Source organism: Rhinolophus ferrumequinum (genome assembly GCF_004115265.2).
Source record: "Rhinolophus ferrumequinum isolate MPI-CBG mRhiFer1 chromosome 15 unlocalized genomic scaffold, mRhiFer1_v1.p scaffold_54_arrow_ctg1_1, whole genome shotgun sequence".
Lineage (NCBI taxonomy): Eukaryota > Metazoa > Chordata > Mammalia > Chiroptera > Rhinolophidae > Rhinolophus > Rhinolophus ferrumequinum.
Window position 1 is genome coordinate 13,094,493 of NW_022680357.1, and position 26,695 is coordinate 13,121,187.

Here is a 26,695-nt window from a genome sequence, read left to right on the forward strand (position 1 = left end):
TAGTCAAATTCATAGACCTAAGTAGAATGCTGGTTACCAGAGGCTGGGGGAAGGGACCATGCAGAGGTGTTGAACAGATATGGAATTTCAGTTTGGAAAGAAGAAAAAGTCCTAAAGATGGATGGTGATGATAGTGGCACGACAATGTGGATATGCTTAATGCCACTGTGCTGTGCACTTAAAACACTTAAAATGGTGATTTTTATGTTACATATCTTTTATCACAATAAAAAAAAAATGTTGATACCTATTACCAGATTATCGTCCAGAAAATGAGTTCACTCTCAGCACTAGCACAGGTCATTACCAATCTTTTTACTCTTAGTCAGTTTGATTGGTAGGGGGAAAAAAAAGTCACTCCAAATGATCATTTTAACAATCTCCAGGCCAACGATTTAAAATAGATAATCAGCAAGAATTCTCAACGGATCAAGACGCTGGGAGGAAAAAACGTGGTAAGAAAGTCATTTGAGTTCTGATTCTTAATACTGTAAATGGAACTTCAGCCATGGTTCTCCCATTTTCTGCATAAAAATGTGCAGGCAAAAAAAGCTGTGAGTACAGTGCCCACTTATAATATTGTTTCAATTCCCGGCTAGTTGTTTCCTCCAGACACAGAAATAGGAGCTGGGGAGGTGATAAGACAGGCACCCGCCTCGCCCTCGAGGTGTTACGCTCTGGCCCCTTGTCCGTCCCTGAAGAGTAAAGGGCGGGACTCACGGAGGTACGCATGCGTTGAACTCCTCGGCCGGGGAGTGGCCGCTCTAGGCAGCGGGGAGGTCGAGGGGTTGAAGGGGCTCAGAAACGAGTGCGGCCTCTCCTCTATGGTCGGGGGCCCGGGACACCCTCCTCCGCAGTCAGTCGGTTACTGCCGGAAGTGAAGCTGCCACCTTCTCCTCTGCTTCCGCAGGGGTGCAGGCGGGGGTGACATCCGGATGGTCTCCGGGATGAGCGTAGTGGTAAGCCCCAGCGCGTCGGGCGATGGCGAGGGGGACTGGGCTTGATTTCGGGGCGGGATGTGGAGGACGGCCGTGGGGGACGAGGTCCGAGGCGTGCGGGGCTTTCCCCCCTTAGGCGCGGGGTCCTGAACAGCCGCAGTCCTAGACTCGAGGCGCGGACCCCCACTTGGCCAACTTCCCCATCCTTTCCCGAGAACCCCACATCGGCACAAAGGATCGCTGGGCCTCGCCTGTGTCCCCTCGGCGGTCAGCTTCAACCTATCGCTCCAGGGTCTCCACAAGGAGGGAGGGAACGTCGCTTCCACAAAACTTGGAGGGGGACGACGGGGCGCCCGTCCCCGAGGGGCACCTGCCGTAGTTTGCGACAATGCGTCCAGAATTAATTAGATTCCTGATAGATGAAGGCTGGGCTTCATGTCTAACTGGCGAGGCACTATCTGCCCCAAGGCGGAACGATCGCTCCCGTTTTAAAGTAAGAGTTACGGACGCACAGAAATGAAATTGAAACGGACACGCAATCGTACTAGGGATAGGCTAGAACCCAGCTCTTGTGATAACAAGCTCACGGGCAGAAATCTGAACTTGTGCAAAAGGGAGTTTTCTTTTAAAAAAGGGGGTGAGGAACGGCAAAGGAGAGTTAGGTTGTAGGTCTAACTGGGGACCTTTTGCAGGGCAGAGGCTACCCTGTCGGTGCCCGAGGCGGCTGCCCTCCTACTTTGTTGTAAAGTGAGACCCCAGAAACTGCCATGCCCTCAACTGTCGCCGTTCGGTCCTCCTCCCCAAAAGCCCATTGGTCGGTCCATTGGGGGTGGTCTTGATGTCACTTTATATGAAAGGCCAATAGGAAGGAACTTGACGGTCTTCCCCACGCACACTCCAGAACCCGCATGAGTGCACGTGCGGATTGGGCTGTTTGTTTTTGTCACGGTTTTGTAAACAGGCAGCCAGAGTGTAGGATGAGCTCTGCGTTTCCTGCCTATCTCTATAAATTTGATGGAAAACTGTACTTCTCCAGGGCAGTTCTTTTTTTCTTTTCTATGTTCCAGTGCTCGGCGCTGGCACTACTTACATAGCTGGCACTCAGTAAATCCAACTATTTAATTCTGTTAATAACACCAATCAACCATACAGTAGACTCTTTTCAAGTACCTATGAATAGAGTTTGTCACTTATAAATAGGAAATAAGAGGCTCCGGGAGAATAAATGTGACCTGGTTTGGAACCCAGGTCTTTCTTATATTCTTAAGACCACAGTGATTCAACAATAGGAGCCTCTCCAGGGAAATTAGTCTATGAGATGAGGAAACACACACAAATAAAAGTTACACTAACACAGAGGCAGGAAGGATTAATTTGGATGTGGGAGGCACTTAGGCATTGAAGATTTTCAAGTGACAGTTGATTTGGCTCTTGTCAATTGGACACTTTTGACCCAGAGATGGTGTGGAGCTGTGTTACCGTTGTTGGAGGGAACTGTGTGATATGGAATAATGACCCAGGAAAATGAATTAATAGGTGGGACCAGAGCATGCGTAAGTGAGTAGTAGGGGATAACCATCATAATTGTAATAGCTAACACCTATATTGCACTATGTGCCAGGCACTATTATATACATGTTAATTCATGTAACCAAGAACCCTATCAAGAAGATTCTGTGAATATCCCTATTTTACAGGTGAGGAAACTGAGGCACAGAGGTTAGGTGAATTGTCTGAGGTCACACAACTAGTAATTGGGATTTGAACTCATCATTCTGGCTCCAGAATTTGTACTCTTACTTAAAATGTTGTGTTGATTGCTCGCGGGCCTTAAAGATTCTTAAGTGACAAGCTTACAACTATGGGTTTTAATTCTCATAGTCAGTAAGGTTTTGAGCAACGGAAGGGCTTGATCAGAATTTTGCTCCAGGAGGATGATTTGTGCAGTGGAGAAAGGAGGGATTGGAGAGAAGAGGAAATGAGACTGGCAGTGTTATTTAAACTTCATTTTATTCACATCTTACCCAGACCTTGTCTGAAACATATATTTAGGCATGTATGTATTTATTTGTACAAGTATACCTCGGACATATTTCAGGTTTTGGTTTTGGTTCCAGACGATCCAGACCACCATAATAAAGCCAGTATCACAATAAAGCAAGTCATAATCTTTTTGCTGGTGGAGGGTCTTGCCTTTAATTTGTAGAAAGAAAAACACAGCACCCATGGAACGCAAAAAATCGAGACTGTAAAATGACGTATACCTGTATGTAACAGCTCTCTAATTCCCAAACTTCCACAAGCATGAGACTCTCCTTAAGGGGCTTGTTTAACATGTACATTCCTGGGCCTCTCTCCCAGATATCGTTGCTCAGGTTCACCAAATTTGCCAGGTAATTGTGATGGAGGTTCTAAGAAATTACTGTGATAGAGAGTCAAATTTTTGTTGATTTGATTTTCATCCACAAATTTCTAGAGCCCACCTTTGTGCCAGCTACTCTTAGGTTCCCTAGAATTCTATGGCTTGGTTCCTGACCTCAGGGAGCCCAGAGTTTAGTTGGAGAGGCAAAGGCTACTCAAACAGTAGTGTGCAAAAAGCACGAGAGCGAGCTAAACCTGAAAAGGATATGTCAGTTTATAATATGTGAACCATAACAGAATAGCTTAAAAAACAATGGTTAAGGTGTGGGTTACTGGTAACTACCAGTAGTTTTTGATCACTTTCTGAGTTATTGGACATTTACAGCAGTTAATAGAGGGTAGATCCTTGAATATATGCCACGAAACAGAAAAGAAAGAGGACAGTCTCTAGAGAGAGCCAGGACACCCTTCTCAGTGTTCTTGTCTTGCCCAACACACTCACAGGCAGTAAATCACGGGGCCGCAAAGTTCAGGCAACAAATCAACATGCAGTGAGCTGGCTACCTTTGCCCTAGTGATTTCTGACCCCATTCAGAAAGAAAATCTGTCTATCTAGAGTTGGAAAAACACAAGGTTTTATAGGGTAGGAGGCTGGAAATGCTTCTCTGGTATTAAAGAAAGCCAGTTCCTTCCACCTACAAGAAGTACACATAAAGTCTCTTTTTATTGCCCTTTATTACATTTGGGCACATTTCTTTTTATTTCATCATCACTAGAAATGCATGGTCACTCTTTGAAGATTTAATAATGTCTGTAGTATTCTGCCAGTGTTTATAGTGGTGTCCCCAGAGGTGGACGTGGGGTGCCAGAAATGGGGGTGCTCCCAGCCACCCTTACCCCTGTTTCCATTGTGAATGTTTCTGCTAATTTATCTCATGCGACAGCACAGTCACCTTAACAGCCACACACTGGAGTTCATGTTCCAAAATGTTGTCAGATTCTAGTTCATTTTCTCTTATTTGGATTTCTCAGCTTTGCAGTGTTAGCTCTATGCTGTGGCCTAGATGATAAAGCAGCAAATAGTCCTCTGAACTAATAACTGTTCCTGATCACATTATGGGGATAATGTAGCGCTATGGGGACAGGCTGTAAGTCAGACCAGGATTTAGAACCTGGCTCTGCCCTCTATAATGAGGGCCCCATTTTCTCATCTGTAAAATGGAGATGATAGTAGTAATTATACCATAGGATTGCTGTGCCTTTCACACTATAAGGCTCAGTAAGTATTTGTCATTATTCTCTGTTGTCAGGTAGTATGTAATGAAAAGAAATTGCCATAGAAAGCCAAAACCTTTTTATTCCTGTAGTGAACATCTTTGCTAAGAAATGATTGAGATCCTATTTTTCAGACTGGAATCGCAGTAATTTAGCCCTTCAAAGGATTATTCCTAAACCGTTAGGGATGTCCTGTGATCACAATAAATGTCTTGTTGAATGAAGAGGTAGAACCTTAATTATATACCAGTGAACAAAGCAGTTGGAAGGTTATGATTGCTAGAGAATTAGCAATCATTACATAATGAGATCTTTATAAGCAAAGGTATTAAAATCCTTAACTTAAACTCAGAAATTAATGCATTGTTCTTTGATAAACTCAATAAACATTATTGTATTAATTGCCTTTCTTAAATATTAGTTGAGTGACTAAAGAATCAAACAGGTATCAGCAGTGCCAACACCTCCTTTGGGATAGTAGCTCTCTGGATAAATCCATAAATAAATGAATACTTGACGAAGAAGTCACACAAACAACTTCGCTTCCAAGCGTGGAATAGCCCAGCTCATTCCAGGTTCTTTAGTTACACAGAATTAATTACCGGGAGATTGTGTGTGTCCGGCCCTTATTTTCCCTTCATAGATTTTTTTCAGATAACTATATATGTCAGTTAGGTATTTCTTTAGAAAAACATAGAAAAGGTTATCGTGACAGATTTCTTGGAATTGCCCAAGTCAGTGAAGACTGATAATGGTTTCCTATCAGTTGTGCCAACAGACCAAACCCATGAACATTTTAGAAAAGGTCAACTATACAGGTTATTCATATATTTTACATATTAATACTTTGTAAGATTTTATGCCATTCTTGACACTGAAATTTTAGAGGTGGTGTGTTCCTCAGAAAATTTCTCTCTCCAGGTGTTTTAAAGTTACACTGGTGAGATGTTAGAACAAATTGTTGATTATATGGCATGGACATGAGGACGACATCTTGAGGCATTCCTCACTTGGATTGGGAAGTGTCACCCACCTGGAACATGATATGGAAGAAGGTACCACGTTTATTGAATACTTCTTATGTGCCAGAGCTTACACGTGTCCTCTTACTGCTCAGGACGGCCTGTGAGGTGGTAGCAGTAACCCCGTTCCTTGCATATACTACTGTGAGACTTGGAGAGAATGAGGAAATTTCTCCATGATCTCATGGCTTGTAAATAGTGGAGCGAGGACTCAGAACTGTCTTCTGATTTTAAAGCTGAGTTGCATTACACTGTCTCTCAGAATCAGGAAGTAAATAATACTTCCAAACAACTAAGTCAGTGTCTTAAAGGCCTTGTACAAAATACTTGACTCATAGAAGAGCCCACAAACTCTTACTCCTTTCATTCTAACCTCGGTCTCTGGGGATATGATGACAATAAAGCTGACTTAGAATTTTTAGACTTGATCCCTGCCCTCAGGTTCATCCAGAACCTTTCACACACAGAATCTGCTGAGCAGGGTTATTTGGCCTCTGAGTCTAAAGCAGAATAGAAGCAGTAATTTAAAATTTTGTGGAAAACTTCACAGGCAGTTACTTTCTTGGCAATGGTAAGTGACAACCTGACAGCGTATCAAGAGACAGGAAAATGGAGAGCTGACAGAACTCCCAAAAGCTTACTAGCCTCAGGCCAGTTAACCTAGAAACATCATACACTCATCAATAGACTCGAAAGGCATCACCTTATGGTATGACATGAAAACACATATCCCTAGGGGTCAGACAAATAATAGAAATGAGGAAACAGGTGCATAGCAAACTAAAGCCTGGCTTGCCCTGTCTGAAGGGGGCAGGTGCTGAGTTACTCAGCTTAAGCTGACTCTTGTCACATACAATGAGAGCCTAATGTTGCCAGACCTTCTGAGTTTTTTCAGTAGAAGCCAGGAATCTGGGTGTTTATGTGAAATCTGATTTTTTAAAATGCTGGCACCAGCTTCAAAAGAGAGAGAGGAGAAAGAGGAACAGGAAAGAGAAAGAAGAGGGGGCAGAGGAAGAGAAAGACCACGTGAAAGAAAACCTGCTTGCAGGCCGGATGTTGCCACAGCGGAGTGGTGGGTGCCAGTGTGGAAACTGTTCCACGACACGGATGATGGGTGCTCACGATGATAATGCTGCATCACTGTGGACAGGCCCACCTGCATCATTAGAACCACTCGAGGGAGCAGAGAAAGCCTGGATCCCAATGGATGACCAGGACTTCTTAACCTTATTTGGGCCTTGGTCTCCTTTGAGAGCCTAATAAAAACTAGAGATTTCCTTTGGGAAGATGCTCGGATTACATGCTCAAGCTTGGCGTGTAATTTCAGAATATGCATAGACCTCCTGAAACGCCTCTACAGACATCAATTGAAACCTAACTTTTTTCCAGAACCCACAGTCCCCAGAGGTTTTGCTGTACTCTTTAAAAATCTGCGGTGTTCAACCTATCATTTTAAACTTGTCTGTTTGCAGTTTTGCAGGCATTCTTTCCATTAGTTTTGAACTATGTAATTAACACTTGTAATTCAATGTGGTGATTAACATGTCAACTGATTGTTGTTGGTGCCAATTCAATGCCAACAGGAATCCCCAATTTGGAGTGCAGTGAGGAAGGAAACTTTATTCAGTGCAAACAGCTCAACAGTGCTACAGCTCAATTATGAACTGGCATGGCTGTGGAATAGCCCCAGGGGTGAAGCCCCTCTCCAGCTAAACAACTCTGCTCTGCTCCAGTGAGATGTCTTCTGTATTTCAGCTCCTGCCAGGGAAATGCAGTCTTCAGTGGAAAGGCAAAATGCCAATCTGAGCCAGAGGGGAGCTGACTTATAAATCACAAGTACCACCCCTTGTCTGTCCTTATGCAAATGAGGACTCCAAATCCTCAAAGTTTGATTTGAGGCATTGTCCTGATTGGTCAGAATGGAGCTGCTCTTATTGGTAGATGAAGATGCTGATGGTAGCTCCAATTGAATGGGGGAAAGTCTCAGTCCTATTGGTTGAAATAGATTCCAGGAACTCCTTTATAAGGGCTGGCTCAGATGGCAGTGCAAGAAGACAGGTCAGTGCAGGCTTCTCTGTGAAGTGTGGTTTGCCTGAGAGGCCCCTGTGCAGAAATGGCTGGTAGGCTCTGTTTTTAAATTTGAGCCCAGTTAGCCCCCAGGAGCCTTTCTCAGTATGTATCTTTGTCAGGGTCCATAAACATAAACCAAAGTGTAACCATGTGAACAGGGCACTGGTGGTGGGTGGGAATGGAATGACTCTCCTTTTTCCAATCCTACCCACATCCTCCCGGTCTTCCCTGAGGCCTCTGAGACAAGGGGAAAAGGCCATGAGGCGTCAGGGATATTCTAACACAGCTGACTTGTGAAGGAGCTCAGAAAGAGCCAGGGAACCTTCTCACAACTCCACCTGCTGCTGAGTGCGCCAAGTTTGTAGAGAACAGCTGTAAACATCCTCAGGAACACTGGGCCTTCTCAAAGAGCCCTTTAATCACTGCCAGTGCAGGAGGGTGTGTTTACTGAGGTCAGAACACCACGGCTTGGAACTTCAGTGTCTGAGCTAGATTTTATCACTGAAGAAGCACTTTCATCCTTTAAAAGTATTGCTTTCTTTAATGGAAATAACCCAAATACATACAGACAGAAACAGCAGAAAAGATCAACTGAATTTGGTTAAGATACATATTTTTTCTCTTTAGCTTTCACCTTTTGAATTTAGGGTAAAATGAAACTAGCAAAATTCCCAAGATGTAATCAAAGTCCACGCAGTTTCTAGTTTGTTAAAGACAATTATAAAACAGAGTTTATGGCCACCTTAGCTTTTCAAAATACGGCTTATAAAATACACTTTTGATGTCAGTGGGTGATTTGTTTTCTCGCATGAAAAATAAATTTTCAGATCTAGTAAGCTAGTAACTACTGATGCATTGCAGTTTTAAAAGGCTAATTTGTGAGAAATTATTTTCGATATACATTGTCTTTTTCTGTAAATGACTCAGAAATCCCCAGACATGGCTTCACTCTTAATTCTCAACTACAGTTTTGTATCTCTAGCTGCTCACTAGACAGTTGTTCTTGGAAGTCTTGTCATCGCCTCAAACTGAACCGTTCTAAAATTCAACTAACGTTTCCAAGATTGGCCCCATTTGTTTATAGTGACCCATTTCTATCAGATGTACTGTTCTTCCCTAGTTCTGAAACCAAGCCTGCATCTTTGATATTTCTTTCTCTCTAGTCACCAAAGCCCATAAATTATTTTCTTAATATCTCTCTGATAGGTTGATCTCTTTGTTTGCCACCTTTCATTTCTTTGCCATTTTCGTTTTTGCCACCATAGTCCCAGAAGTGGTGACACCTCACTTCTAACTTGTCCCAGCCTAAGCCCTCCTTCTTAATGAGATTTATCATCCTCAAGTACAGCTTTGCTGATCTCATTGCCTCTGAAACCTTTATGTGCTCCCATCAGCCCACCTGTTGTTACCTGGGCACACAAGACTTGTGTCTCCCCTAACACTCACTGCTCCCCATGAAAACAGTGAGAGCAGCAGCCAAGCCGGGCCCGTATTTTCTGACCCCTTGCACAGCCCTCACTGGAAGCGTATCTTTCCTCTGACGCTGAATCCAGATGTGATTATGAATGTATCTAAAGGGCCTGCCCAGTGTCCAAGCTCATTGGAAATGTTCAAGAAATAGCAATTGTTCAATTATTATTTCCTGGAATAATACTCTCCACATGGCAGTTGTTTAATCACTATTAGCCAAATAAAGGAACTACGTTATCAAAATGATTCCCTTTGTGCTTGCTTCAGCAGCACATATACTAAAATTGGAACGATACAGAGAAGACTAACAGGGCCCTGCTCAAGGATGATACGCAAATTCATGAAGTGTCCATGTTTCAAAAAAACAACAACAAACCTACGTAACACATCCCATTTCCTTAGCAATTTGAAGAGACTGCCAAAAGGAAAGCACTTAGAAATTTTTTAAATGTTCCTAAACATACAAATAATGAGCAAATATTACCAGAAATAATTTAGAATTTGTCATTAAGAACATTTATTCAGATTTTTTCTTCCAAAAAGAAGTTTTTAATGGGCCTACAGAAGGTCGTTACCTTCTTTACTATGATCTATTATTGTAAATAACTGTATTAACTTAAATATATACATTATAAAAATTTATATTTATCTTATATTTAATCTTTTAAATTTATATTTATCTAATCATCTTCTTAGTACTGGATGAGGACTCTCTATTCCACCCTAACACTGAGTTTAAAATTTAGTTGTGTTTATTCTCTGAGTTGAAAATCTCCCATTGGTGCTAGGCCAAAACATGTATTTGACAATTTTATATATGTATTTTACAATTATTATAATGTCACACATTTTCATTAATAACAACTTGGTAAGTACAAAAACCCAAATCAAAACAGTCATGACCCTCTCCCACCCAAAATACCCACTACTAAGACTTCATTGTATTTTCTTCTAGTCTTTGTTAATAGATTTGCTTATTTAAAACACAGTGTTATCATGTGCTATGTAAAATATTTTACCCTATAAATGGTGAGAAAACGCTCTTATCACTGTATTGGAAAACCAAGTACATTGCTACCATTTAAGGTTTACTTACCATATGCCTGCTCTGTACTTGGCCCTTTACTTGCATTCTCTTATTTCATTATTAAAACCTCCCAGTGGACACCTGAAATGAATATAATACTGAATGTCAACTGTAATTGAAAAAAAATATATTAAAAAAAAAAAGATTGAGTCAGTGATACAGAGTGATCCGTATTTGGAGGTTAGTATGGACCCTTCTGCTCTTCAAGTGGTCATAAAAATTTTTGGAATCTTAAAAAAAAAAAACAAAGAGCCCTCCTAATGGGGTAAAGACTATACATGAGAAAGCTGAGCCTCAAAGAGGTCCAGACCCCACAGCTGGTAGAGGGCAGAGGTGAGCTAAGAACCCAGGCAGCCCAGCCCTGGCACCTGCATTCTTAAGCACTGTGCCTACAAAACATACACAGTGAGTTCTTCTCTGTGTGACCAGTGTGGCTGATGGACGGTGATTTACTTTCTTTCCCTTTACAGCAGCAAGACTGAGAAACTCTTACCCACCAGTGCCTACACTATGGTGACACCAGGAAGAATATGAATAATCATTTCTTTAGCCCATTTCCACAGCACACCATCCTAGCCACTTCACGTTCACTGTCTCTAATCTTCACAAGAAGCCTTGAAGGTCTCTATACTGTTGAGGAAACAAGATCAGAGAGCTCAATAACTTCTGAACAGTCACAGACCTAGTGAGTTGAAGAATTGAGATTCTCCATCACACTGCCTGTCAATAAAAAATTCTCCTGAGACCCACATGAGAATGAGAAGAGAACAGTCCTCTGCCGTTTGCATATTGGTGACATTAACCTGTTTCTACAGTACTAAATTGGCCAGATGCAGACAGCATGATACATATGTTTGGGTTGATTTGCGAGAGAGGGTAATATTGAGCCATGGGAGGTTGATCTGGAAAAGGCACCTAGAAAACAAAGCTTCACTCACTTCCTGGAACTGCTCCTATGGGAGCTCTGAAATCAAATGCTTATAAAATAAATAATTACTTAATGGGAAGGCAGATTTGTTTGGATAAAATGTGTTATTTACATGAAATACATCTGTTACTGCCAACTTGAGACATTTTACTGGGCCAAAAAGCTGGTTTATTTACAATCACACACATTGAAGGATTTTAGAAATTTAATTAAGAAAACTGAGGCTAGAAAAAGTACATTTTCAAAAGAAGTTCATGAAAGAGAAGGATCTAGAATTCTCCACACTGCCATCCACATCTATTGAACTTTCCACTACACTATTTTGCTTTACCTACTTTTAAAAAATATGACAAATAGGCCAGAAAGAAATTCAGTGATGTTTATCTGGTTCCTGGAATGTGAATTTTTAGAAATCGTATTTGTTACATTTAAAAATCAGCTTTAATATAATGGCAGTAATCTCAAGCACCTACTAAAATATCTGTCCTATTTCTGTTTCTCTTTTAGATTTGATGATGCTTTGCAGCAATTTTCTAAGTCTGAAATTTTCTTTGCCTGTGGATCCTAGAATTTGCTAAGACATGGAGAAGTCTCAGCAAAATGATCTGAACACAATGTCCCTTGAGAAAGATGACCCTCTCAAGAGCAGCAGCCCTCAGATTTCTGTTAGTGAATTTTCTTGCCACTGCTGTTACGACATCCTGGTTAACCCCACCACCTTGAACTGTGGGCACAGCTTCTGCCGGCACTGCCTAGCCTTATGGTGGACCTCTTCGAAGAAAACAGAGTGTCCAGAATGCAGAGAAAAGTGGGAAGGTTTCCCCAAAGTTAATATTCTCCTCAGGTAATGCTCAGTCTGTACTGGTAGCACATAACAGCTTGTTCAGTGTGGTCTCTTAATGGTGCAGCCATGTTTGAAAAGGCCGGAGGTGCAGAGCCAACCTCCCAGTGGTCATTTGGATCTGCTGGAATGTGAATCAGGGAGCTCAAGCACCTGAAAATCCAGACTCCTTTCCTCATAGGCGACTGTGATTTGTTTATTACTTATTATGAAAGAAAGACATTCTGGTTATCAATCCGTTGCTTGTAATCCTTTGCCATATGATACTTTTTATTGATTTGTATTCACTGAGACACCGTAGGTCTAACAGAAAATGGTGTAGCTGTAGAAGTCTCAATAACTGGCTTGATGCTGATTTTCATAATCTTTGACTAAACTCTGCTCCAGTCATCACATTAATAGAGGTAAGTTCTCATGCACAGCATCACACAACAAACAGCAAGACCTTTCAGACAGTAGGTTATTCCACTCATGGTATTCATAATGTTCAAAATTCTTTGACAGTGTTGCTTCCTCTGAGCTCTTTGAGGCTAAATTCCTTGTCTCTTCTTCTGTTGTCTTGATATCAACAGAGTACCAGAAAGTTCCATGAAAACATTAACCCAACATTCTCTTTTTCACAGGAAATGTATTACAAATACTTTGCCTTTATCTGTCAGCCTTGTTTTACCTGAAGGTTAATCTTAAATTGAAGGAGGTTCTCTGGTTGTGTGTAATTGAAAACTAAAAGAACCCTACAGTATGACCTGATGGTTGGTCTTTTCTCTTACTACTGAACTTCACTTTTTTCCTTTTTATGAATTAATTTTTAATAACAGAACAATACGTATATACATTTGTTTACATTCTTTTTAAAATATTAGAACATTACTGATAAAGCTAAAGACCCCTTTGACCCATCCCCCATCTTAAAATACTTCTTTCCTTTTCCCCAGAGTAACTTCAGTTATGACTTAGTTGTGATTTCTTTCAGATTTTTAAAAGTATTTTTACATATATATGTGCCAATAGGAAATGAAAAGTTTCTCACATCAGTGGTGTTCTATATGCATGGTTCTAAAGTTTACTTTGTAGTATTCCATTGTATGAATATACCATGTTTTATTTAGCTGTTTCCCTAACAGTGGACATGTAGGTTGTTTTTCATTTTTCGCTGTTACCAATAGGGCCATAACCAATCATCTTGACCATTCTCCTAGAGTACTTGTCTATTATTAAATGTTGACTATCAGTTTTATTCTGTCCTCTAAACTTACAAAGTGTATTTCATCAAATAATTCCCTTGTGATGTTTTTTCTGTTCTCCATAGGGATGCCATTGAAAAGTTATTTCCTGATGCCATTAGGATGCGATTTGAAGACATTCAGCAGAATAATGACATAGTCCAGAGTCTTGCAGCCTTTCAGAAATATGGGAATGATCAGATTCCTTTAGTTCCCAACACAGGCCGCGTGAATCAGCACAGAGGAGGGGGGTTCTTCTCCGGAGTGCTCACAGCTTTAACTGGTGTGGCAGTAAGTTTATTGCACTTTCTCTGTCTCCCACCCCCCCATGGTTTCCACTGAAGTCAGTTCTGTTGAAATACACCTAAACGACTGATGACATAACTGCACATGGTAATTGACTGCTGGGTTGTATGAGTCTTTGGGGATGTTGCTTACTCAAGTAGACAACATGATATTCAGAGCCCAGTAAATCTGAGCTTTATCCCATTTCCTCTTTTTCATAAGCTATGCAATAGGCACCATTATTATTCCCATTTTAGACATGAGGAAACTGGTCCAGAAAGGTATTAGAACTGGAATTCAACGCCGTGTCTGCCTTGATGATAGTCTTGAGCACAGCACTTTACTAACTTCCATGTAGAGACTACTTACTTTGTAGTAGTCTCTGCGGAAATCTAAATGTTAACAAATTTCCCAGCAGAAAAGGCCCATGAGTCAGTTATGTTGGCCAGGTTGATGGGGTTGAGGGTGTAGTGCCCCCAGGTGCCAGGCGATGAGTCCTGCTCCTGTCTCTGTTCCCTCACGGCCCAGCAGTCAACACACCTGACCTGCAGAGAGTTATGCCCCAGTTCTCTGGCAGGGGTGTTGTCCTACTTCTGTGGACGGACCTGGCATCATCCCCTTCAAGCCCAGCCTCTTCCCTTTCTGGCCCCACATTCACAGATACAGAAACGAGCATCTCTGACCTTTCTGTGTCTTAAGGTCTCTGTCACTTCTCCCCAGGTGGTTCTGCTCGTGTATCACTGGAGCAGCAGGGAATCTGAGCACGACCTCCTGGTCCACAAGGCTGTGGCCAAATGGACAGCAGAAGAAGTTGTCCTCTGGCTGGAGCAGCTGGGTCCTTGGGCCACTCTCTACAGAGACAGGTTTTTATCTGAAAGAGTAAATGGAAGGTGAGGAGCAAAATCTTTGACATGTCACTAACATTTTTTTAAACAGCTTCATTGAGATATCATCCACATACCAGACAGTTCACCCACGGAAAGTGTGTAATAAATTGTTTTTAATATATTCACAGATATGTGCAGCCATCACAACCTAATTTTAGAACATTTTCATCACCCCCAAAAGAAAGCTCTTACCCTTTAACAGTCAATGCTCATTTTTCCCCCAACCTCAGCCCCAAGCACCACCATTCTATTTTCTGTCTCTGAATTTGCCTGATATTCAGAGTATTTCATATAAATAGAATCATACAATATGTGTGATCTTTTGTGTCTGGCTTTTTCACTTAACATCGTGTTTTCAAGGTTCATCTAAGTTGTTGCATGTGTCAGTGCTTCATTCCTTTTTATGGCTGAATAATATTCCATTCTGTGGCTAGACCACATTTTATTTATCCATTCTTCAGTTGATGGACATTTGGGTTGATTTCATTTTGGGGCTATTATGAACAATTCTTCTATGATTGTGTACAAGTTTGTGTGGACATATATTTTCAATACTCTATTGGAGTAGAATTGCTGGGTCATGTGGTAACTCTGTGTTTAACTTTTTGAGGAATTGTCATAATGTTTTCCAGAGTGGTTATACTATGTTATGTCATAGATGTTTAATGTATTGCTTCCTGATTATAAAAGTAACATTTATTATTTATTTTAAAATAATAATGTAGAATTAAAGGACATTGAAAATGAAATACCCTTGTAATCCTACTCTTCAGAGAAAACAACCAGTGCTATCATCTTGCTGGACACCTTTCCAGATTTTTTTCAATGTTTATACAGACATACACATAGACACATGTATTATTTTATTTATTTAAATTGAAAATACAGTTCTCCTAAGCAGACCTGTGTTTATATGTACATATGTATGTCTACATACATTTGTTATGTATGTGTGTGTATATGCTAGAGTCTATTTAATTGATCTCTACAAATACACATTTGGGTTGTTTCCCTTCTCCTGTTCTAGACAGTTCCACACAAAATTGTAGCAAGTGCCCTGAGGAACTCATGAGGATGAACAGCTCACTAATCCCTGGGCTCTGGGGAGGCTTGCTTCTGCCCATCGACAAACCCGTTTACTGGAGTCCCTCCCTTTCTTGGAGGGACCACAGGGATGTTACTTAGAACAGCACGCGGTGCTAAGAATAGCTGCTCTCTCTAATCTACTAGTTTTAGACTTGGAGTCCACTCACTGCCAGGCTGCCTGGCTGCCCCACCTCCCACCCTAGTCATTTTGCCCCATGTACTGAGTTTTCAACATTTGACTCTCCTTTGGGGAAACAAAATGCTCTCACTTTAATTATCTGTTTTTTGTAAGAATTAGGGCACACACACACATACACACCCCAGAATTGTGGTTTGAAAAAATTCTCTACATACTTAATACAGTATCTCTCTACATAACTGTCTTCCTTCCACATTAATAAATATTATCAAATTATCCACAAAAGGACATCAATGTATGCACTTCCAACCGTGGTTGTGGTGGCCTCTATCTGCCAGTGTACAGGGATGTGTTTTTAATGACGAGTCACTGTGGAGGTGGATTCATGTTTTCTGATGAAAGGGAACAGATCAGAGATCTACAGTTATTTTTATTAAATCACTACCCCAAAATAACTACTCTTAACGTCATAATGTTTTATTGGATTTCTTTCCAATTTTTTTTTATACACACACGTTAAAAAATAAGTTATGTGAGAGGTCAGAGTGCATAGCAAAAAGATCAAAGGTTAGGAGCAGAGCAGACCTGGCTGTGCCTTGGGTGAGTCACTTTATTTCTCTAAGCCAATTTTCTTATCCACAAAATGGGCATAAGAATTGTTAAATGGGTCAGTGATGATTTATTAAAGTATTTTCAGGTCGTCATTGGCAAATAGCATTCAATTGTTTGCTGTTATTAATATTATTTCATATATGAAGTGTCTTAGCTTACCTCGAGGCTAAAGTATTTGTGTTATAAGATGGAACTCTGACTGTAGAAAGTTTGCTTCTAGTATTTAATCTCAAAAGACATCTCTCCCCTTCCCCACTACAGACTGCTTTTAACTCTGACAGAGGAAGAATTTTCAAGGGCACCATATACCATAGAAAATAGCAGCCACAGAAGAGCAATCCTCATGGAACTGGAGCGTGTTAAAGCCCTAGGCGTGAAGCCCCCCCAAAACCTCTGGGAATATAAGGTGAACTCTTTATTTTTTTTAATTGAAAAAAGTACAGAGAGCAGCATAGCAATCACGTGTGTGTGCCCACTGCTTAAGAAAACATCACACACGACCGAAGCCCCCGCCTCCCTTCCCACCCTCTCTCTAGAGGCCGCATGCTCCTGGGGCCCAGGCTGCACATCCTTTCTGGGCGTGTTTTCCTACTTGAATTATGGGTATGTATCTGCAAGCACTAGGACCATTGTTCTATAGATTTTTAACCGTAACAGAAAAGGCAGGAACTGAGCCTATCCTTCTGCAAGTAGCCTTTCTCTCTGTGGCTCCAGTTCACAGTACTGGGTATAGTATTCCATTGCAGGAGGCTATGACGATTGATGCGTTTCCCTGTTGATGAACATGGATATTGTTTCCAGATTTGCTGTTAGAAACCATGCTGCTGTGGACACTGTTTTGGAAGTTCTTATGCTCATATACAGGAGTTTCTTTATGGCATATACTGAGGACTAAGATTACGAGGTCACAAGTAACATACATTTTCAAGTTGGCTAGATATTGGTAAGTTGTTCTTCCACCTGACTGCACCAACTGGTTGTCCTTCACAGAGTAGATTTTGCAAATACTATACTTAAAACGAATACTTTTTTTATTTGTAATAGAATATCTGGAATATTCCGACTTATACCCTAAAAAAGACATGATGTAGAAAAATAAATATAAATAACCAGTACGTTTATGGGAAATGCTCACTCATATTTAAAGAAGTACAAATTAAAACAACCAGATGCCATTTTGTCCTCTATAGTATTGTCAAGGATGAAAAAGTTTAAAATATGAGGAAAGAGGCACTCGTGTTTTGTGGATCATAAATTGGTGCAGTCTCTTTGGAGAGCAGTTCGTCAGGAACTATAAAACTTGAAACCGCGCCGACTCTTGGAGCCGCAGTCTCACTTCTGTCATTTAGAGCACAGGCTGCACAGCATCGTGATCAAGAGCGGGGCTTGGGAGCCTGACTGCTGGCTTCCTCGCCGGGCCCCTCCCAGACACACCGGCCGTGGGAACACCAGCAAGCACCCAGGCCTCGTGCTGCCCTTTTCCTCCTTAGTAAATGACCTAGAGAGTCATAGTGAGAATTGGATGTTTGAGTCACAAAAGGTCTTTCAACAAGATGTTCACCGCAGCATGGTTGGCAGTAGCAGCATGTGGAAAACAACCTAAGTGCCCAAGGTTAGGACCCAGTGAGATAAATATGGCACATCCATACGTGTAAGCATTACCAAAGGTGCTAATAAGGAAGGATGCCCACGCTGTGTTGTTAACTGAAAATAAAAGCATACTGGGAAATATACACATTTGTACGTATGTGTATGTTTGCATATACATAGAAAATTTCTAGAAGGATACACAAACTGTTAACAGTGTTTTCATGTGGGGATTGAGAGTTGGATGGGAGGAAAAATTTTAGTTGTCACTTAATACATTTCTATACCATTTGAAAAAAATGTATTTACTATGTACATGTATTACTTTAAAACTAAAAATCCACTAGCTTCAAAATTTTAAAGAATGGGCATGAGTTTCTAAGTAGAAAGTTTGTTGTGTTTTTGTGTTATTGTTTGTTTTTTAATTTTCAAAATCCCTACTTCTTTCTTAATCCTATAAATTACTAGTTTTGTTAATGAAGTCAAACTCCTTTCACTGCCAATATTAATCCTATGGTGGGTTTTAGTATCTGGGGGAACATTTCTGGGTCACGTAACCAGCAATGCCCCGCTATTTCAAATACATAAAAGTCATCTCAGTATTAACCAGAGTGAATGGGAGGAAACATCATTGTGGTCCTGGTGTAAAAACAAGCAGAATCTTACCAGTCTGCTCATCAGCTCTTCGCGCTGCCAGCCCCTCCTAAGGGTGACCATTTGATCATTAAGATTCCTCCAACCTTTGTGTCCCGTGCAACACGTCCCGAAAGCCACTGTTCTCATCAGACAGGAAGGACACAGCTCCCCACTATAGTGCTGTCATCAGAATCACCTCCCTGGGTGGTTGGTTTTTCCTTCTTATCTGATAGGAAGTAGCCAGGAGTTGTAATATTTTGGTCCCACATTCACACTGACTCCAGACCTACAAATATGTAACCTGGTCATCTCGCTTTGTCATGTACTAAACCCTGATGTGGCTGGATGCAATCAGACTTTTTTCTGGGACCTTTGTTCCTTTAGAGAGCGCATACTCAACAAGAGCAATATCGCCCCAAGGCCACTGGTTCTTGGGGGGGGTGAAAAAGTCCTAGATATTACAGTGACTTGTGGTCTCCCTAAGACCACAGTACACAAAGGGATATATAGCATTATCTGTGGTATTCATATTTGTTGGGGGTGGAGGGAATTATGAAAAGAAAAGTCTTTAAAAGGCTCCTTAAGAGGTGATAATGAGAAAAAGTTGGGGAACACTGCTTTAGAATGAACTGCTCCCATATCTGTCTGTCTCACCTAAGTTAGGATACAGATATTTTTAAAATTAAAATTCTATTAGATTTTTAAAAAACTACTAGTATGGAAAATTTCAAACATACAAAAAAAAGCAGGATTAAAAAAACTGCCATCCACCTATACCAGTAACAGGACCTCAGGACCATGTTTATTTCAACAATACCCCCACTACTCCCACCCTGTGTATTTTGAAAATCCCAGATACCTTATTTTTCATAGGTAAATATTTCAGTGTGACTCTCTAAAAAGTAAAGACTTTAAAAAAAATGAAACTAAAACACCACCATTGTACACCCCCCCAAATTAACAATAATTTTCTGATATTATCAAATAACTTGTCAGTATTCAAATATATCACACTTTTTTTTTTTTTTAGTTTGATTTGTTCTAACTAGGGTCCAAACAAGGCCCACATTTGGTTGTTCTGTCTCCTATGTCTCTCTTAGTCTATAGATTTTTCTTACCTCTTTTTGTTAACCTGCATTTATTTGTTGAAGAAACCAGATCATTTTGTCCTGTAGTTTGCCCACAACTTGAATTTTGAATTTTGTTGGTTGTCTCCCTGTGGTGTCACCTAACAGGTCCCTTTGTCCCCTGCATATCCTGTAATCTAGTAGTTAAATCTAGAGTCTTGCTTTGGTTTCAGTTTGGTATTTTGGCAAGATTACCTCACAGGTGGTGGTGTTTTCTTCCATGCAGAGGCTCACAATGTCCAGTTGTCTCTTTTTCTGATGGTCGCAGCCACTGTGATCATGGATTGTTTCGATCCATTAGTTCGTTAGGGATTGCAAAATGGTGATACCGTAATTCTCTGATTTCTTCTTCATTTGTTAGCTGAAGTACATCTTAAAAAAAGAAAAAAAAAAAATTTCTCTCAACACACATTTTGATTACCCTTAGTTTATACTGAAAGACAGGTTACATGCTTGACTCTTATCCTTTATTTACCAGTGTCAGAATAATGATTTGGCTCCCACTTATCCTCCAAAGGTGACCAGTTTCTTTAGGCTCATTATTAACTGAGCATTTTAACATTCGTGATGCGTTTGAACACATTTCAGTAATTATTCCCATCTTTTTTGAGTAGGAGTCTCCTCATTTTGGGAGTCCATTTTCTAAATTTAACTTTTGAATTGAGTTCTAATGTACTTGCTAGTGAATCCTTTTGACATGACCTCATTAGTCTTTGATACTTTCCTGTCTCATGTGACAAGATGTTCAAGTTACTCTTGTACCTTTCCTGCTCCAGACCTGGAACCAGCCATTTCACAAGTTGGACCTTTTAAAAAAATCTTTTACTACAGAAAACTACAGGAATATACAGAAATAGAGGAAGCGTGTAGTCGTACCCAGCATCAACGAGTATCGACTCATGGGTGTTCTTCTTTCATCTGTACCCCTCCACCAATTCCCTACACGCCAATCCTGAGTTTCTATTAAAGCATAACCAAACATTGTATTATTTCACTCTTAAATACTTGAGTATGACTCTCTCTCTAAAGAGGATTCTTTTTTTAAATGTAATCATTATCACACTTAAAACAATTTAATAGTAAGCTATTAATAGCCTCAACTAAGTTGAATGTTCTAAGTTTTATCAAGCTATAATTGACACTCATATTTAAAGTGTACAATTTGGTAAGTTTCAACATACGTACACACCTATGAAACCATCACCACATTCAAGATAGTGAACATATCCATCACTCCCAAAAGTTTCTTCCTGCCCCTTTGTAAGCCCTCCTTCTCGCCCCTCCCCATTCTAAAAAGTGGTATCTCACTGGTTTAATTTGCTTTTCTCTAAGGACTAATCATACTGAGCATTTTTTCACATGCTTATTTGCCATCGTTATATTTTCTTTGGTGATGTGTCCATTCATATCTTTTGCCCATTTTATTTGATGCTTAGTAGCATCAGGTAAGTTGAATCATTACAGTTACTTTCATAATCAGGAAAATATAAATACATATTCATTGTAGCAAAATTCACAAAAGGAAAATGAAAACAAATTGCCCATAATCCCTCCTGAGATTCAAGTATGGTTAACATTTCATTTTGCTGTTTTCTTCTAGACAATTTCTATGCAGTCCTTCTGTTTCTGTATTCAGTCCACAGCTGTTTGTAGACATCTGGTTTGACCCAGGGGCTCCTCTAGGAAAGGGATCTCAGCCCTGAACAAGGCCTTGCTTTCATGGCACTGACACTGTTGAGATCGGATTGCTACACATTTTTTAATCTTTTACACTGAGCATTGTACCATGAGCGTTATCCACAACTTCTCATACACATTTTTCAATGGTTAAGTATCTCCTGTAACTTCATTACTTAGGTCGCAGATTTTACTTTTTCTCTATCATACACAATGCTAAACATTTTGTGCATAAAGCCTTCTGTATTTCAGATTATTTTTATTAAGTGGTGCCCACTAATAGATTGGTTAAATTAAGCATTTTAAAGACTGATACATTTTGCACAATTGCTTTCCAAAAAGGTTGTGTTCTAGTAGTGCCCAGGAGTATGCTTCTCATCCCCCCTCTTTTCTCCTCCCCAGCTGTGGAGAGAGATTGGATCTTCATATAATGTAGCCCAAAGATTGATTACTTAGCCTCTTCTTGCCATTCATTCATTCATTGTTTATGCAAGCCATGCAGAAAAGACTGATGGCAAAGGGTTTGAGGCTGAGAAAGGAGCATGGGTGGGAGCTGACCAGCATGGCTGTAATGTGACCCTGTGCCCACCTCATCCTCTGCAGGCTGTGAACCCAGGCAGGTCCCTGTTCCTGCTGTATGCCCTCAAGAGTTCCCCCAGACTTGGCCTGCTGTACCTCTACCTGTTTGACTACACAGACACCTTCCTACCCTTCATCCACACCATTTGTCCTCTGCAAGAAGACAGCTCCGGGGAGGACATCTTCACCAAGCTTCTGGTAGGTCTGCAGAGTGCCCTGAGTGAAAAGACCATTTCTCAGTGTGGTACAGAGCTGGACACATGCCTGTAGCCTGTCACGGAAGACCAAACTACACCCAGCTTTCATCTGAATTTTGCAAGGAGAGCCCCTACAAAAGAAAATAAAGCAGGAACTTCCCCACTCCCAGAAGCCTGTTTTGTTTCCTGCATTGCGTAGCAAGAGGAGCTGTCCTCTGGACTTCAAATATTTAGGGGGGAAAAGCCCAGCATTGCTTCGGTCCAGATTGCCCGAAGGTTAGATTTGTGGGCCTGCCAGCTTGGTAATCTGTCTCTCAATAGGATTCCCAGATGGTCACTTGTACCACCAGACAGACGTAGCAGCCATCCTGTTCGCCTCAGAACACTTCTCCATCGTTCAGCTCACTGATGGGAGCTGTCACGTCTCCTGACCCCAGGGTTCTTGGCAGGGATGGTTACCCACCATGGCTCGTTTCTTCAGTTTGACTCATGGATTTCTTCAGAATTGTTGGTGGATCCCATGGACTCAGGGTGATTTCTCTGTGTCTAGTTGGTCATTTGATGAGGGTACACTGTCATTTGCATTGCTACTCTTGGGGCAATCCCTCTCATCTGTTTATCTCAAAAAGTCACATGGATATAGGAATCGTCATATATGGTCCACACCCATAAATGCTGACATAGAATTCAGAAATCTCCAAAGACCCGCTTTTAAACATTTCATTCAAGTGCCTGCCTGACTGACTCCAGCGCTGGACGTAGTTTAAAGCCTGCTGATTAGCCCCTTTGCACAATGTTTCTCTACCCACTTTGCACTATGGACTGGGAGCACAGAGACCCCCTGGCCTTTCCATTTTAACAAGTCCCCACAACGCACGCCCACTCATCACGCTACCTTGTTTCTTAGAATAGTTAGTATCTGCTCCGTTGTACAGTCTTGGTAAGCTTAGCCTTCCGGATGCGTGTGTTGTTTAAATACTCTTGTTAATCATCGGCTAATACCTGTAATTAAAGTTTTATTTTCCCAAAAGTTACTTTTTCAAGGTCTGTGTTTAATTTTTCCATGACCTACTGTCTTTCTACCACAGCTAAGATGTTGAAGTTAGGAAACTGAGCTACCCATGCAGTGATGAAGAAATTTAAAAAGCTATAGTTAATTTCAATTCATTTCAACCTCATTATTTATAACTCATGCTTAGATTTTTACTTCTGAGCTTCCACGATTATGTAACAAGCATCTCAGTTCAAACTCTTCGGTAACATTTATCCAATGTAAGATTAATTAGCACAAGGTGAGTTGATGGATGGAAATTTCATTTCATATTATTGAGTGTGTTTTAAAAAATGTGAAACTCACAGGGATAATCACAATATTTCATCTAAAAAGTCAATCCTCATAATTTTTCGTATCCATTTTTATTTCTTTTTTTTGTATGTAACTTTTAAAGGATCTTCGAGAGCCCACATGGAAGCAGTGGAGAGAATTCCTGGTCAAATACTCCTTCCTTCCATACCAGCTGATTGCTGAATTTGCTTGGGACTGGCTGGAGGTTCATTACTGGACGTCACGGTTTCTCATCGTCAATGCCATGTTACTCTCGGTTCTGGAATTATTCTCCTTTTGGAGGATCTGGTCAAGAAGTGAACTGAAGTAAGTATGTTTTTATGTTGGAGATGATTGGAGCAATAGGGCCTTTGAAGTAGTAAGGTGACTGAAGTATTACTCAGACACGAAGTCTCCTCGGGCTCTGGTTTAGACACAGCTACTTAAGCAGCAAATAGGAAAAATTACCTTGTGTTGGGCAGGGGGGAGGTTTTCATGGTGCTCATTGTTTAAAGTGTTTCTCCATATATCTTATCCCCACATAAAACCTACCATATAATTTCTGGGGGTGGAGGGTACACATGAAGGATTTTAATAATTAAGGAATAAACAACTGGGGAAAAGGGTAGTTTATGGAAAACAGAATTGTGGTAGAGCATAAAGAGATGAGGAATTCTGTAAGCATAGGTTCTAATCCTGCTCTGCCACCAACTGAACAGTAATCACTTCTCTGGATTAATGTGTAAAATGGGAAAGTTGGACTGGACAGTCACTGAGTCAGGATCCTTGGTTGCAAGTGACAGAAACCAACCTAAACTAGCTTTCCTAAAAAGGAAAATGCCCACTTAAGGCTTCCTGCATGGCTGGACCCAGAGACCCAAATGCTGTCACAGGCACTGACTCTTTCCCTCTCCCAGCTCTGCTCTTTCTTGTGTTGTTCAGCCTCAGGCAACTTCTTCATGTGGGGGCCCTAGGGCACTGCCGGCATAGAGCTGAGCTTAGCAACCCTTGTGGAAGGAGCACTTCTTTCCCTGTAGCACTTATGAAAGCCTCAGGGCTCGCACATCTTTGTTCTGATTGGCCCAGCCTCGGTCACATGTCCACCTGAACCCATCACATGGTACGGGGGGTATGTGGGGCTCTCCTTGTCCAGGCTCAAGGCATGCACTCATTCCCCCAACCAGGAGCTGGCTTCAGCTCCTCCCAGGCCATATGGGAAAGAATAGGGGAGGAAGGCCCCCCAGAGGAAAACGCAGAGGGTATTTCCAGAATAAAAGGGGTGACTACTGGGCAGGCAGAAGTAACACATCACTACACCAGTATCTGAGCAGCCTTATAAATAGTTCTGAGAACCTGACAAGAATCTCTCTCACTTGCTTCAGTTCAATGAACTTATTTATTCATGCACAGCTATCTGAGCCCCTACTCTGCCCTGGCTCTCTGCTGGGCACTGCAGATGGTTTGGTAAGGAAGACAGTCTGTATCTAGAGACCTATAGCCTAACACAGAGCATAAATGTGTATATATTTAACAGACTTCACAGGTATGTTAAATACAGAGGGTGCCCCCAAAATGTATATACATTTTAAGGAAAAAACTGTATTAAAATTGCAATATTCAATATATACCGATAACAAAAGATATGAGTACAAGTCACGTGTATACATTTCTTTGGCACCCCCGTATATACAAATGTGACACAGCGACGAAGCAGGTGGGGTTGGGGCTGTAATGGGGATTCCTCACCTGGTGGGGGGGCCACACGATAGTGCCCTGAGGAAGCACCTTCTAGATTGTGTCCCGGGAGGTGAAGCTGGGTCAGGCAGGCAAAAGTATGTCGAGGGCACCGAAGAGCAAGGTCGTGGCAGCACAGGCCACCTGACTGCGTGGGAAACGCCCAGGGTGGGAGCGCCTGCTTCGGGGTGGCCGTGAGGACGGCCATCGGGATCCCAGCTCTCACACGCTTCTCTTCTGTTTCAGGACTGTTCCTCAGAGGATGTGGAGCCATTTTTGGAAAGTATCAACACAGGGGCTTTTTGTGGCCATGTTCTGGCCCCTCATTCCTCAGTTTGTTTGCAACTGTTTATTTTACTGGGCCCTGTACTTTAACCCAATTATTAACATTGATCTCGTGGTCAAGGAAGTCCGACGGCTGGAAACCCAAGTGTTTTGACTGGCACTGGCCAGGCCCTGAGGGACTCTCCCCGCCTCCCTGATGGATGAGCTTTGATGCTTAAGTGAAGGGGGGTGGGGAGTGGACTTCCTACTTTCTTCCCCTAGTAAACAAGGTGTGGCTGTGTCAAAGGCTACACCCAGGTCCTCTCTCCCTCTGCCTGTGGCACTGTGGCAGTAGGGCCTGACACCTCAGAGCCGGGCTGACACCGCAGCAGCACCTCCCACCCAGCCACCTTGCTCACAGGAGATTGGGAGACCCAGTCAACAACGGCCTGCATGGACCAACGGTCTGCAGAGGACGTGGTGTGGGCGACATCAGAAGGCTGCCACATCAGCAGTCCCTTGTCCTAACCTCAGTGACAGGACAAAGGCTCCCAGGGCAAGTTGGAGCCCTGACACAGAACCCAAGACCAGGCTTGTGGAGGCCAAGCGTGTCCTCTAAGTCACATGTAGGAAAATGGGAGATTTTGTCATAGGCATAGATAGTTGCACATAAAAAATGCAGAGGAAAAACCAAAATCCAAGAGACGATTCTGTCTTACTGAAGAGTTGCTCAGTTTTCGAGTTAAACCTCTAAAGGATTCCGTTTGAGACTAGAATGATGGTTAGACTTATCACTGTTTCTGACTTGTAATCTTTACGAGTTGGGATCCCTTTCTCTGAGTTGGGGGACTAAGTGGGATGTCAGGCAGTTAATGGAGAGTAATTCACATCAGGCTGAGCTGCCTCAGTGCTACTTACAATTGTTTTGTTTTGGGGTTTGCTTTGTTTTGTTTTTAAAAATTTAATCTATAAAATCCAGGATAGTGGATAGTCCTTTTGTTCAAGGAAACATTTTATACATTGACCTCACACTGTATAATCTTTATCATCTTGTTCTGTTGTATAAAACAGCAAGTCTAATTACACCAAATGCTGTAATTGTAAATAGGAATGAAATGAACTATGGCCTCTTCTTTCCTTCCAGTGTGAAAACAGGTGTGAAATGTGATCGATCCATCTGAAGATGGGCCCCGCAGAGATAAGCTTGCTTCCAAAGTGTTCTTTTGTGACTCCATGAACCATTCATTAATCCTTTGTATCTCTGAAGATTTCACTCAAACTTTGCATCTCAAAGTTCGAACAACTTACTTGAAATAAAAATAAAGATTTTTTTTATAAAGATAAAA

The 26,695-nt window shown here is 41.5% G+C and overlaps 1 protein-coding gene and 1 non-coding gene across 5 annotated transcripts; both read left to right on the forward strand.

Annotated features, from left to right (window-relative positions):
* The first annotated feature begins 741 nt into the window (after window positions 1-741).
* BFAR (bifunctional apoptosis regulator) lies at window positions 742-26,695 on the forward strand. Of its 4 annotated transcripts, none has more exons than XM_033101255.1 (9): window positions 742-959; window positions 11,659-11,995; window positions 13,302-13,506; window positions 14,221-14,390; window positions 16,486-16,630; window positions 21,855-22,028; window positions 23,476-23,678; window positions 25,332-25,364; window positions 26,494-26,695. In XM_033101255.1, the coding sequence occupies exons 2-9, from the start codon at window positions 11,733-11,735 to the stop codon at window positions 26,528-26,530; spliced, it is 1,230 nt and encodes a 409-aa protein (XP_032957146.1). In that variant the 5' UTR covers window positions 742-959; window positions 11,659-11,732; the 3' UTR covers window positions 26,531-26,695. The 4 variants fall into 4 exon arrangements, with proteins under 4 accessions (XP_032957146.1, XP_032957145.1, XP_032957144.1 ...); XM_033101254.1 differs by adding an exon at window positions 5,496-5,629 and having other exon boundaries at window positions 744-959; window positions 25,332-26,695; XM_033101253.1 differs by adding an exon at window positions 10,694-10,908 and having other exon boundaries at window positions 744-959; window positions 25,332-26,695.
* LOC117019897 (U6 spliceosomal RNA) lies at window positions 9,391-9,496 on the forward strand. Its single transcript, XR_004422582.1, has one exon. It is a non-coding gene; the product is annotated as a U6 spliceosomal RNA (small nuclear RNA).